Genomic DNA, 15,144 nt, shown 5'->3' on the forward strand with positions numbered 1-15,144 from the left:
AAAGGTCTTTAAAAAGATTTAGGCCTTCCGAAAACTGAAATAGATTTCCCTTTAGCATTTGGTACATCATCAATTCCAACAAGACTAGAAAACCAAAGAGCAAAACAACATAGAAGATGTCCACTACCACAGATCATTTATTTATATACTAAGTTAAAAAATACGAATATTTTATTACAAAATGTTTATCAAACAACTGTATACATACAGTTCATATTGTTAAAAGCCAACATGTCAATTGTTACTTTCTGTACATTTGCTTAATAATGTCATACAATTGTAGAAAAGCAACACTCGGCAGAAAATGATTTGGCATTTGGAAAGTAACTACCACCCTGCACTAGAAGAGACAATCAATATAGGAATAAAACATTTATATGTTACAATAAAAATACTTATTTGCTGTGATTATTTAAAGCAAATGGATGCTTTCTTTCTCCAAGAAGAACCAACATAAATGGAGATTAAAGTGCACATAACCAACGCATTAATAATTCTTCAGCAATCCCATCTATCATTCTAGATGTTCCAAGCACATCACAGTAACATCAAGGATTTAGGACTTTTCTCCGTGGCTTAAACAGTAAGGGTTAAGAGAAATTCAGCTTTCTAAGCTGCAGGAAATAATTCTGGTGTACAGTAAGATGAAGTAGGGTACAAAAATTTGGAAAATAGTGTTTGGTGAAAAAGTCAGTGTAAATTTTCCCAGACACGTGATTTCTGGGGAAATACTTTCCTTTTGAAAAAAAGATTCGTAGTATTTCATACAACTGTGGACCAAACAAGCAGAGCATGCAACAGTATTTACATAACCACCCCCACAGTTTTTCTTTGTGGACTACATAGAACACAGGTTGGAGCGACACTGTCTACTTTATGCATAAATTTTGCTGGCAATCTGGGGAAGAAGAAAAAAAAAATCACCAATAATTTTGTTTGCTATAGAATAGGGTCCTAAACTTGAAAAGTGCTCCTCAAAAACGTAGCTTTGTCTCATTACAAGCAATATAGTAAACCTTACAAAATATAACACAGTCAGTACTAGCAGAGCTTTTGAGGGCAATAATTTTAATAAATCAGTCCACTTCATTTAAAAGAATGCTTATGCATGTTACAATCTATTCAAAAGCAACAGCTGAACAGGCTAAATTTACATCCACAAGAGAAGCATGACATGTTCACCGAAAATGAAGTGAATTGCTGGTAATTATGGTTATCATTTTTATCACACCAACTGGTCACCAATGGGAAAAAAAAAACCAACAACTTTTTTTTTTCTTTTTCATTTTACGAATATGAGAAGTTCTGAGCCATTATACTTGATGAGCGTACTTCATATCTTAGGCACTGGACCCAATTTGGAGGTAAAATGTCTGTCAACAGGATTTAACATCCTCAGATTTCTGAAGGCCATCCATATGAAGTTCACATATAGCACTACAAATACACATCAGATACTGCTGTAAATTTATAAGGAATACAAAACACTATTAAATACATCTTTCACCCCATGGCACATCAAGCATGGCAATACCACTTGTTTCATATCTCGTTAGCAACGGTCAGTTGTGATTATGCTTTATTGAATATTTTCCTTTCTGTAGCTGAGAAATATACAGCTTGGACTTGCTCCCATCCGGTCTTTTAAACCAAACTTCATCATGGTTAATTGTTGTAATTATGGCACTACAGAAAATGAGGGAAGAAGGGTCAGGGGAAGAAAAACAAGAAGAATTTAGAAACCTTATAAGCTAATAAATAACCTCAAAACTGCAGCAGTATTTCCATACAGTAAATGAAAATATGCATTAGTTGTAAGTGCTAGGCCCAAAAGATACTGGCTCCGTTGTAAGGATGGTTTTAACAGAATTCTTTGGTAACTGCATGTGTCTGTAGTGAAGGTATGTATTTTTTCAGCCATCTATCTATTTTCTTCTCCTATGAGAAAACCCTCAACATGTACAAATACTTTAATTGTTTAGAAGAACACCATAGAAAAGTCACCCACAGAAAACACAATAGACTACCTATGGAAAAAAAAAAAGATCTGTTGGAAAACATACCCAGAAATTACTTTGTTTAACTTTTTTCCAAATATTTTGTATTCAGATTGAAGCCCAAAATTTACAGCAAAAGAAGTATTCAACTGCTAGTCACTATACCAAGACCATAAGAAATAAAGTCAAAGCCTGATTTACTGAACCATTCTTATATGAATGATGTTTTTATGCTCCCTGTGGTAAACCTCAATACAAACAGTGAGCACAACTCCCCCCTCATGCCCCTAGGGAAAAAAAAAAAAAAAAAAAAAAAAATCAAGTAGAACTGATGACAGAAAAAGGCTCAAAACCAGAGATTAAAACAGTTAATGGAAGAAAGATCTATCACATACTGAGTGTGACAAAACTCCCTCCAGGAAACTCTTCAGCCTTGCAAGTTGCTGAAATCTTGAAAGGCTGGGAAAGTTCCACTGTATGCTCGCCCTGTTAAACATCAGCTTTTGGCTGTCGTCAGACACTGGACAGTAAGATCTTTTTTTGGCCCAGTACAACTGCTCCGTTCTGCAAAACTAATTCAGAATTTTTTACATTTCAGAAAGAATATATAGTTTACTAAAATACCTTCCTGTTTCAGCCCTGAACAAACATCAAAATCACTAAAATCTGTTCCCCTTCATACACAGGGAAAGAAAGAAACAGCCAGTTTTACAGTAAACTACTGCTATATGGAGTTAAAGTTAATTTTCATGGGTAGCTGTGCATATTTAATAAACACTGCTCTTATATTGATTTGCCCCATTCAGTAAAAGGTATGATATACATTTAATTTTAACTGTTGTTTTAAATATACTCATCTTATAAAATTGACAATTATTATCCATAATTAGCCATAGAAAATAAATTTATATATCTTAAATATTCAACCAAATTTGCACTGTAATATTTAGACCGTTTCCAGGTAGAAACTTTGTTAAGAGGAGGAAAAGCCATAAAAAAAAGTTCCAACTCTCTTCTTTCAGAGTATTACTGAACTGAAAACAAAGCTTATCTTTAATAGTATAAAGTGGTTTTTCGTAATTTTTTTTGGGTGGGCCAACAGACCAAATTCTCAAAGCAACGAACTCCCAAGATACTAAACAAAACTTACTCAAAGGCTATTCAGAAAATAGTAAGAGCTTAAATTGTTAGTCAGATCCTAGCTTGACAAACATGTCATTACCTTTGGTGAAGTCCAACCTTTACCAGCCTCTCTCAGAAGTCCAGCGCTCAACCTTCTTTGATAATGCCTGTCTTCCAAGGTGAATTGATGTATGATACCGAGGTGGCAGTATTTCCAAACAAGCCTATTCTTCAATGCCATCATCCTATCTATTGCTTAACGTGAATGTACAGAGCTGCATAAACTGAGTAATCTTTACCTTGTAGGACATTCATCTTTCTTATCAATGCATATCGTCTGACCACGTCCATACCACTCTCCATCATAATAGAGTCTTCCTTCTTCAGATCTAGCGCTATGTAGATGCTTTTCTAATTTGACAGGTGCTAAAATGATCAATAAAAGTCACTTAATATTGACTCGGCAGAAGTCAGTTAGATGTTATTTACATAGAAAACACATTTTTTCCATTATCAGAAGTAGTCTCTGTCTTAATAATTGCAGGGACCCGAGAAAACTGAAGGCAAGATACCGTCTTATTTCCAGTCAGATAAATTAAAAGTTATATTTCAATTTTTAGATAGAAATTCTCTTCCCCACAACCTTCGTATCTGCGATATGAATTTTTCACAAATGGAGCAATGCAATATAGAGAAGACTTCAAATGGCAGAACCTGAAACCTCTTCATCAGCACATTATCACAACATGCAAGTAGTAATACATCACTAAAGAAATACACTACCTGCTTGCCTCCTCTCCCTTTTCCTCCTTACTCACTGTCTCCAAGTATTTGATTTTGCCTAGCATTAATGTGCTTCTCACCTCAGTGCCAAATATCAGTTAACACTCCTTTCCCATAGCTCTACTTTTTCAGGGCTGTAGCTTGCAGTGAACGTGAGGATCCTTTAGAATGCACCCTTAAGGTCCGGACGCTCTTAGTTTCCTGCCTCGTCTTGTGTAAACACTGGCATAGCTTGCTCATACTAATTGGTGTAACCCGCTTTCAGAAGCCTACATTATTTTTGATAATTTTCTAGAATTCAGGTCTCAACACAATCATCAGCAATCGAGCTACGAGTATCAGCACTTGAGAGAGGGGAAAGACAAAAGCCACATCTTCCAGCTACCTCACCCCATCCTCCATCAGCGTACCAGGGCTAAAATAAATACGATCTGCCTAGATGGAGTTTGCATCGCTGCACACAGCAAGTTCTGTCTTGTGAAACCAGACAATGTTTACTTACGTTCTGGCTTTACTCTGTGTGGCCCCAGCGTAGCCATTGCCTTGAAACACAAAAGAAAATGAAGTTAGTCAGCAAGCGTAGTCTTTTTTTCTAAACTGCCAGCTGTAATTGTGCAGCGTAGCTCAGGATACTTGCTTTTACATGCAAAAACCACAATCAGAACAAGCCTAAAATAAAAATGTGTTCAACAGTAACTCGGTAACTACATAAAACAGCATTTTGAGGGTGAAAAAAATCACCTTCTTTAGAAAGTTTTGATTTCAAATAACTCGGGAGGTTTTCTAATTAAAATTGCTGTTTTGTAATTCTGTCGAGAAAATACAAAATGACATCAACTCATTCTGAAAAACAAAATGCTATATGAACAACCTAACTCTTTTGATTTATACATTACACTCATAAGCATACAAATTTTCTCTCGTGTGAACGTGTCGTATTAAGTAGGTTTAAAAAAAAAACCTCTTAAGTATTTTTGGGGGTTGTTTGTTTGCTTTTGGGTTTTTAAAATTATTTCCAGAAAAGACAAAATACACAGTAGATTCTGGGTTTGTTGCTATTATTTAAAATCATGTTACACTACAGGAAAGAAACTGAGGGAAAATTAATTTGTGCTGTTCCTCTGATGTGTTAGGAAAAGTCAGACAAGTTTTCACACAGGCATCACATTTTACTCCTTGTTTAGGAAATACGTGCAAGTATAAAGCAGGATAGAAACTGACTCAAAGCCATTTCCCACCAAGTTTTTGAATTCGCATAAGTAATTTGCTATTCCATAAACTGGGAAGTACTAGGGGAAATTTTCTGACTGCAGCTACAAGGTAAGGATAGAGATTCATTCCAGGAAGTTGCTTTAACAATATGACAAAGATCTGAAAAAGGCATTCTGCACTTAAAAGCTGGATTTATTTTTTCAAATACAGCAATTGGTCAAACAAATTTCTCTTCCTGCAAACCCCGATTCTCACATAATCTGGGAAAAACACAGCGTTTCACTTTACACCAAAAAAAAAGAAAAGGTAGAAGCATAGACATCTTCATAAAATAAACTATTTACTATGTGAAAACATACCATATGATATATATGTTTTTTAAAAAAAAAAAACTTAATTTAAAACAAAATCCTATCAAACTATCCTAGCATAGTTTCCACCCAATTATGCTAGACTGAAAGAAAGCAGATCCTCTTGACGCAGGCTTTAGGCTCCCTTTATGGAAAGTTACGGACTACCCATTTTAGAGATAACCTCTTCTGCCACTTTATTGGATTCCCTTGCATAATTCGGGTAGAGTCAGAAAAAGCAGCAATAACATTGCTTGAACTGGAATGATTAGCTGACTACTGAAGAAATAAAAATCTATTTAGAGTTTTGATCACATAAGAAATACATTTAAATATTTTTAAGAGGGAAAAGGACTAGACAAGAACCCAAACAAAACCCACAGCCACTGACATCCATCCTTTCATCTTACCTTCCTTATTGTTGTCCAGTCTTCAAGTATATCAAGGTCTTGTAACATATAAACTATATAGGGGCGTGGAAAAGTTAGGGAAAACTCTTAAACAGCAATAATAAAAATACTCTACTGTTTGTAGAAAGACATAAATAGCTCTGTTCTGCCAATCTTTCACACAAAGAATACCTACACAAAGTGAAAGCTCAGCAAAAACAAATGCATCTTTGAATTATGCAACCTAGAAGTACATTTTAAAAATTATAAAAGAGATAAGTAATAGCATGTAGATATTCAGGCTACTGGAGTTCAACATGACAATAAGATAAACAATTGTGATACAACCATTCTATCCCTAACAGTTCCAAAAATCATTCTATTTGCAATACTACAATTAAGTTTACAAATTAATTAAATTCAATTAAAATTCAATTAAAATTCACTGTAATTTCAATATAACGCTGCAAATCAGCATCTATACTACTATCAGCTTTAATAAAATCATTATTTTTTTCAGTATTCTGCATCATATGTCTTTGACAGAAAAATGGAAACAGCACCACATCTCTGAATATCAAATATCCCAAAACAGGAGGCAGAAAGGCAAAGACCATTCCTTGAACTATCAAATGTAAAGTAAAAATTGTGTATTAGAACAATACGTGACATTCAAAACAAAACTCCATATAGCATAGCTATTCCATTATAGCAGCCTTCAGTTTTTACTTTGTTTTTCATAGATGAAATGGGGAGAAACAAGTTTAGAAAAAGGTGCTATGAATGTTTAAAACCACAATCTCCTAAAATGGCATTGAGAGCTTTAACTTGCATTCCATTTGAAATTTTAAGAATCATTAGCCATTTTCAAATTTGTTTTCCTCTAAATAGCAAACAATTACAAATCAAAAGCCATGTCAAATTTCTACGTATTCGCTTTACACAGATCTGTACAAACTGACAAGTTCACAAGTATTATAAAATCATAAGCAAAAAGAGCAAATTAATTTACTTCAGAACTGAAAGGATTTTCAGCCTTATGAATTTCCTGAAATTGCTGGGGTTTTAGACCTAATACTATGTTAATATCTTCCATTTGGAACACATTCTAAAATGGCAAGGTAGCTTATAATTCACAGAATCTGATGCTATTTATATGGACATCCTGAAGACACGGACAACTAATAGCTAAAGAAAATACACTTTCACACAACCTGGCACTGAAATTGCTAAAACGAGTTAAGAAACTAATGAAGCCACTTGTACCTGCATTGATTAATACCACTTGGCTTTTAAGCAATAGTTAAAAACCATCTCTACTAAACTGAATTTATGACACATCCTAATGAAAGAACAGTCATTATTAGGACAAATCATGCATCTGGGATGTGTTCCAATAAATCAACCACCCTGAAGGAGGGTGTCCCAATGATGACAGTTTTTTCAATAACTTCTTCCTTCCCACCTTCTCTTCACATTACAAAACCTTGCGAAGATAGCAATGGTTTTTTTGCAGCAGCTTAGCAATAAAAAATGGCCTTTATACCATATAATGTCAATACTTAGAAAGCGGTCTCTTTTAGGTAGTCTCCATGATTCTGGCAACTTCTAAGCCATCACATGTCTATCCTATAAAAATGTTAGGCTGGGGGTAGGGGTAGAGAGAACACTCAGTTTGCAAAGGCATCTCCCTTCTCTGGAGAAAGATGATACTGCTTCTTAGGTGTTGTACCTTAAGAAGTTTCAACTGCACTACACGCTTATCAACAGCTAGGAAGAAGTCATCAGTGAAAAATTCTTAAATACTAGACTCACTCTACAGGAACCCCAAACCCACAAACGCATCCCAAACCATCTCAATTCTTGGAATTATAAACTTTTAATCAAAGAGGGTTCTAAAGTCTATGGAATTGTTAAAAAGCAATAAAGTGAGGTAAAGATGTCCCAGTCTGAGAAGCAAAGTTATACAGGAGAAGTTACACAAGTCAAGTTATACTTTGCAAACATAATGCCTAACTTTTTTCCTGCTTTTGCCTGTGGCTCTGGTTTTTTGAAGAGTTAGAAAAATCAGTTTTTAGAAATATTCTCTATATGAAACTAGTAGTTCGCTAAAAGAATCTTAATTTCAATTTTCATAGTGGGATGTGTCAACATGGTTTCTCTAATCTGAATTAGAATAACATCTGCCATGCAAAAATCAATTTTGAGAATGCATCCAATTTGTTAGTAATGACATATGTAATAAGACTAGCTATAAACCAGTGAACACGACTAGAAAGTACAGTGATTTCAGTAAAAGGATATCTGATACAACAACAGGTTTCTTCTTATCTGGACTAAATGGATCCTTCCTTTTCTTCCTGGACTGTAACTCATCATTCCATAATTCTGAAAAGACATAGTAAGAACATGCTATGAATTAGAAACTTTTACATGCCTATCTCTTTTTACAGCAGAAACCATTGTCCAAGAATGGAAAAAACCCACATTTTTTGGTGAGATGCTGTTTCTGAACAGAAAGAAGGCTTTACATGATAATATAGTCACAGATTAATACCCTCAAAACATATAAAGGATGCTGACAATTACAAGAACAAAGTTTGGTTTAAGCTAAAATTCAACCCCCTCCCCAAAGTCTACAGCTGAATAGCATTCTACTGGATAACCTGAAACTCACCAGACATACTATGTGTACAGTCAACTAATCAGTAGCTACCAGAACATGAAAGGAAAAACAAAAACAACCACAAACATAAACCCCCCCAAAAAAACACCAAAAAAACCCCAACAAAAAAAAAAAACAGCTTTGAATTTCCATCCACCTGAGGTAATGTCAATGCTATGCCTGTCCTCTTCAAGTCTTCTAATCTTCTCTTCTAGTTCACTTTGTACAGTATCATACAACAGAAGCTTTTCACTCTAAAAAAGCAAGTAATGTAAAAATGTGTGATTTCTAAGTTCTGTCCTCTAAATATATGTGATAACAATTTAAAGCCTCAGCAGAAGGAAGGTAAGAGTAGCTTTAGGTGAAAATTCTTCAAAAGCCATAAAGCATATGACCTCTATCCACTTTTTTAGCACAATATCCTAGCTCCTTAAAGACAGCACACTCACTTGGCATAAGTGTAAATAAAGTTATCAAATATCAGTACCAAGAATAACTAAGTATACAAAAGCATACAGCTAGATCTCCCTAATAACTATTTGTATTTTTACACAAATACAGTATTTTCCTTTTGGATAGCAAAGATTTATTCACAATGAATAACAGATCAGAAAATATAATGTTTTCATGGAAAGCTTTTTATTAAGCTGCTTCCAATATTAATAAACCTGCAGTCATTTATAGAGAATTATTATCTATTACCACAATATTTATAATTGTCTGTTTTCATAGATCTGAAAAAAGCCTTCCCACAAAAGTAAGAATTTATTGAGCACGTAAAATGATCTAGATAGTTGTGAAAGCATAATTGTCTACCTTAAAGCTGTGAGAAACACTTTAAAAGCACTACTTTAGAAAAGTTAGCTAGCTTGTCCTTTTAAAAGGCAATTTCTGATTCAAATAGATTTACCTGATGACTTCAATGTTAGGTATATCATTAGCACTTTTTATATACAAAGGCAAACAAAACCACACTGTGATGTGAACTTTCTGCAGCGTTTTGTGCAGTCTGCACTCTCTTCCATCTCTCAGCGTTTCAGAACATCAACTTTGTAGTAAGCTGCTCTCAATTACAGTCCACCACATAGGACTGATACTGAAATTACACAGTATCTATATAGATCAGTTACCCTTTTAAAGGCAGCATTGAAAAACACTAAACTCTCTAAACCAGTAACTTGGAATTAAGCTGAGTTCCAAGCCTCAAGGAAATAAATTTACTGTTCTTTCATAAGCTTGCACATTTCCTAAAACATGGAGTAGGGCTGACTGTTACATTTTAAAATTCTTTTTCACTGAGCAACATCTTTAACAACTCTGGAAATCAGACAGCTTGGACTTACTGAAAAGACAGCTTAAGCAGCCATAAGTCACTGTGTCTAACTATTTGCTACCATGTCTCTGCCAGAAGCTGCAGTCCCAAGAGCCAAGTCAGCAGATGTCTGTCCCTCAACTGCTCCTGCCCATAGCACAGCATATTAACAGAAACTCACCTTTACCAGTGTTCCCTCCTATGCTGGGGGGAAGCAAAACAGTTCAGGAATATATGAAAACAAAGAACCCTGATTTACTTAAATGACTGTCATGTTTACCATTCCCTTCAAGTTACAACGTATTTAAATTCCAAAGACCTCCTTTTATATAGCTTTTCAATCCCTCATTATAAAAAAAAATTCCCAGCGGGACTGAAAAGGTGGAAGCCTCCTACATGTATCTGAAATGCTAAATGACTGTTGTCTGTTCTGAGACCATTTTAAAATTCCATTTTAAAATTAAATAGTGTTGGTGTTTAGACATCTGTTTTGCTTCAAGCACTTGGTGACAAATAAGGTGTGAAAAGCTGTTAAAGGCATCAGAAGCATTCTTGCTGAATGGTTATTTTCCAGTGAAATAGTGACTCTACAAGCAGCACTGCTGACTTTAAAGAGCTTTTCCCCCAAGAGAGCCTTATGGGATGGTGACTATTTGAATTTTGAAGGTTTCACAGTAGAAACACAATAGCTAAAGAAGGGACAAGGACCACTGTAAAGAGGAATGATACATAGCCAAAGCAAATCATTCAATCATGGATGAGAAACCCTGCAAATCTTACAGGATTCTGTCCAAGCTCAGGAGTATTCACAGGAAAGACGACAGTCAGTAATGAGTAGTCCCTTCATTATACCTTGCTCTTTCCCAAGGTATCAAGAAAATGGAAATTTTTTTTAAAAGTACGCATGCACATTCTTGCTTTATTGGTATAGTAGGAGCCACAGACTTCAGAAATATGGTGAACCACTCGGAAGAAAACATCTTTAAGTAATGGATGGTTGAGGAGTACTATGATGCAAACCTCAGGATCTAAGCAGTTATGTTACAGCATTGGACATACATGTACTGGAGTATTTGTATTGTTCTTGGTAATCTTTTTGTAATAAAGGTTAAAAAAAATCATGTGCGAACCTATTAGTAAGAACGTGTTAATGAAAAATAAGAAACTTTAGCTATACTTATATGGAAAGCCAAACAAAAAAAAGCTAAATTGTTTTATATGCTTTGAATAACCTCTTAAGTGTGCTTAAATATCACAAGGCAACTAGATTCAATTAGCAAATAACAACAATAAAAACGTGCACTGAACTTGGAAAGCATGACACACAGTAAAGTTAGACTAGGTTAGCTATTGATGAAAATAGCAGGCACAACCTCACAATGCTGTCGAGAGGCTTGAATTTCACATTCATACTTGTTCTTCACAGATTCCAGACAAAGCTCTCTATAGATACCTGTAATCAGACAAATTACAGCAATATTACTTTCTTTAGCTAATACCTGACTTCAGAATTCTCTTTTAAGACTGTCCACAAGTCCCAATACACGTACATAGTGGAAGATACAGATGTATTATATTAGGCACTTACAGTGGCTGGTTGCTTTACAGAGTAAAAATAAGAACAAGTAATCCCTAATTCTGAAGATCAGAGGAAAAATAAATGCTATTTTAATAACTTTTTTCCCTATCTGTCAACAAATTACACCAGTGGTCATGCTAACTTTACAAGATAGGTCTATTTCATATTTCTGATCAAATTATCCTGCCTATCCTCAGTTTTCAAGTCCATGAAGTACTAAATGGCCTCTTATTTTCTAATTAGAGTTTTAAATAATGTTTTGGGGTTTTTAGACAGCTAGAAAACTGAATGAATGAACCAGCTTTTACAAATCAATATTTAGAATAAGGCTTACTTTATAATGCATGACCTCAATAAATCACACCAATTAGCAAGACTCTGCTCCATTCTTAGAAATAGCCACCTCGTGATACAAAGGATATTGCTTCGGAGTATTAGAAGCATTTCTTATACATTTCTGAAAACATGTCTACTAAACAGACAGCTGAAAAAATCTGAAAAGTATCTGAAATGTAATATCTGGCAGGTATAGATAGAACTGGATTTAATATAGTCAATGCATTCAACGCAAAATATTTAAATTGTTCCAGATTACCACCTTGAGGAGTTAAGATTGCACACACGCCGGTGCTGTCTAGCAACTGAAGAAATACCCAAAACAACTTTCCTTAGAATGCAGTAGACTATAATAAACGAACACAGTGCAAGAGGAACAATACCATTACCGGCAATTCCTCTGAAAAACAAACTGCAAGTATTATGTCAATCATCTTTTTGATGCGAAGTCACTTTTGAACTAGAATTCAAAATGTTCTTTTCTTACATCAGTATGTCATGTTGGCTTTTTTTTTTTTTTTTTAAAATATTTATGGCTGACTGGTATATCTAGGTCTACCAATTTACAATCACTGCTCACTTGCCTGAAATCGAGCAGTGTAGATATGAATACTTCTAAAAGAAACAGTTGTATTCCCGACTTGCTGATCCACATTTCGTGTGAATAGTGGTCAGTGCCTTAGAGAGCAGAGGAACAGCGATTTCTTTTCTACTACTTATATCCATAGTTTAGCTAAACATAGTTTAGTTTGGTTTTATTCACCCCTTCCTGCCCTCTCTCACATAGAAGTAGGTCCTCAGCGGTTACCTGCTGGGGCTCAAGTCCTGCTACTACCCACTTCTGTCAGGGCTCTCAAACAGTAAGAGAAAATAAGCTTGTTCCGCAGTTTCTTACTTTCTCTAAAATAATTTTACTTATTTCATTCAGTTGGGGACAAAAGGAAAAACAAAACCAATCCTGATTTCTAGTCTCAGCTTCAAGGAAACTTTGTAGTTTTTACCCCAGGCTCTTTTTACATTGGAACATGGCTTTTCAATGCTGCTGAAGACAAATCAGGAGAATCTCTAATATTCTGCCTATCCATACGCACCTATGTGAGAGCACCGACAGACAGCCACATTTAAAAATGAAAATCAAAAGTCTGGGTTAAGGTTGCTTTTACATCAAGCCTTCTGCAAGTTCACTTATGAGCCTTCTGCAAAGCCCAAGTGGGCTACTAAGGACTAGACAAGTAAATTTGGGTTACGATATTAGAACACACAAATTCTGGATCACCAGCTGATAAAAAGCATTATGGACCAGAAGGGAACGAAATGCAATAGACCAAAAGATTTCAAATTCTCCTCATAGCCTGACGACAAAAGTACCAATGAAGACATACTGAGTAGAACTGAAGTAGCACTAGTATTATGAAAGTGTAAGCAGGCTTTCCATTTTCCAGTTTGCCTGCACCGTGCTTCTGCTGAATTTCTTAGAAAAGACATGCATAGCATCTCTGGCTAGAGAGATCACGACTATCTGCCTTTTGGCTCTCTGACAGCCTGTGTTAGGTAACCCTTAGACAGCTCAATTACTCCCTAAAGGAGTCGAGCTGTAACATGAAAAGAATTTATAATTCACAATAGGGAAGTACAGAACTTTGTCCTCCTATAATACCACAATTCCATATGACTATATGGTTGTATCCCAGAAGAAGATAAAAGTTCTTGCCTGCTTCTTCTATGAGTATAAAAGCCTATTTAAACATTAGTTTTAATAATTAAAATGCAGCATAGATAAAAGCTGCTAAGGACAAGAGTTTTCCTCCTTCCCCAGATGGAACAGGAGGATGGGAGCAGAGGAGTAGAAGAGATGCAGACTTGAAAAGCAGGAAAAACATGATAATCTAGGATGATCTGGCAAGCAGTTCATCATGAGATAGCACCTACATATCTCCTCATTTCAACAGTGACCAGTGCGTAGGCTTGATCCCAAATTTTCTGACTAATAAAAATTATTACTGTTTTTAATTCAGTAGTTTTGTGCTTACTGCACACAGACAGACATTGAATGAAACACTAAAAAAAGCCGTGTTTTTAGTATGATGCTATCAGGCAACTTGCGCAAAGAGGTAAGTAACCTATGCATTTCGACTTGAAAAAATATTTTACATTTAAAACTATGCCACAGTATTTCCAACTTTAAAACACACTCCTTTAACAATTCTAAAGAAAAAAGAAGATTGACCTTAAAATGTATGACAATTTTATACTGTTGAAACAGCAATACCCGTTTTACATGCCTACCTGCCACCTTGGTTCGGATTTGCATATTTTCTTGTAAAGCTGCCAATGGTTCTAAATATTCAGGTGCTTTTCCAGCTATGACCTCTTGTAGTTTTGCATCCACTTGGCTTAATCTTTCTTTGTAAAGTCTTAAAATAATAGAAATAAAAAAAATAGGCATTTTATTTAAAATCAAACACAAGTTAGAAGAAATACTTTTAAAAGAACTATTCTGCATCTCTTTGCTAATGTATGGAACACCCACTGAAGCAAAGTTAAGATTTGTTACCATTTGAATTTTCCAATACATATTTTCTTTTTGAACAGTATTCATCATGTCTATTAAACCTGGTTTGGCAAACACATGCAGACAATAACAAATGTAGAAAGTAAAGATTAAATTAAATGTATCTCCATCTCTAAGGAAGAAGAAAAAAAAAATCACACAGCTGTTAATAGGATTAAGATGGAATAGGAGGTGAATCAACATGGAAGAGGGCAGGAAAGGATGCATATACATAAGAATAATATGGCTTACATCATGGAAGAGAAAGATAGACATTTTGTGGATAGAAACACCTATTCGCTTTCATGTTCACATATTTGCTCCCACCCCACCATCAACCAAGGAAAAAGAGAGGCAGGCTCTTATTAAGCAACCCTCATTTCATCTTCTGTGAAAATCTACATATTGCATACTATCACAAATATCACAGGATAATTTGTAACTGACATCCTCCATTTCTGAAAAAAAAGTATTTAAAATATTTTTATTTTATCTAAAATTCTTTCCTTCTATAAAGGCTGACATTTACTGGCAGACAACGAAGAGGTCTGCTTGCATTTTGAAGGATTTAATGTAATATCAATTACAAGTATTTCAACCACAGTAATGCTCTACTCTCTGTGACTGATAACTTAAATATAGTGTTCAATGGTAGAACCATTGCTCCCAACATAAGAAGGACATGGACCTGCTGGAACGGGTCCAGAGGAGGGCTATGAAGATGATCAGAGGGCTGGAGCACCCCTCCTATGAGGACAGGCTGAGAGAGTTGGGGCTGTTCAGCCTGGAGAAGAGAAGGCTTCGGAGAGACCTTACAGCAGCCTTCCAGTACCTAAAAGGGGCCTACA

The 15,144-nt window shown here is 35.3% G+C and overlaps 1 protein-coding gene across 2 annotated transcripts in view; it reads right to left on the bottom strand.

Moving 5' to 3' along the window:
- BRMS1L (BRMS1 like transcriptional repressor) overlaps positions 1-15,144 on the bottom strand; it is a 25,166-nt gene continuing 10,022 nt past the window's right edge. Inside the window, exons 3-11 of one of the 2 annotated variants that reach the window (XR_008466183.1) lie at positions 14,032-14,159; positions 11,204-11,283; positions 8,676-8,772; positions 8,158-8,241; positions 5,875-5,939; positions 4,405-4,444; positions 3,419-3,545; positions 2,393-2,569; positions 1,566-1,686 (exon numbers count right to left, since the gene is read on the bottom strand). Coding sequence is in view for 1 of the 2 variants with exons in the window: in XM_054200120.1 (XP_054056095.1) it covers positions 1,563-1,686; positions 3,419-3,545; positions 4,405-4,444; positions 5,875-5,939; positions 8,158-8,241; positions 8,676-8,772; positions 11,204-11,283; positions 14,032-14,159 (745 nt within the window). In the remaining variant the exon portion in view is untranslated. Of the gene's footprint in view, positions 1,687-2,392; positions 2,570-3,418; positions 3,546-4,404; positions 4,445-5,874; positions 5,940-8,157; positions 8,242-8,675; positions 8,773-11,203; positions 11,284-14,031; positions 14,160-15,144 lie in introns of both variants that reach the window. The other variant, XM_054200120.1, reaches the window with a different exon arrangement.

This window comes from Rissa tridactyla, chromosome 4, assembly GCF_028500815.1.
Source record: "Rissa tridactyla isolate bRisTri1 chromosome 4, bRisTri1.patW.cur.20221130, whole genome shotgun sequence".
In the NCBI taxonomy this organism is placed as follows: domain Eukaryota; kingdom Metazoa; phylum Chordata; class Aves; order Charadriiformes; family Laridae; genus Rissa; species Rissa tridactyla.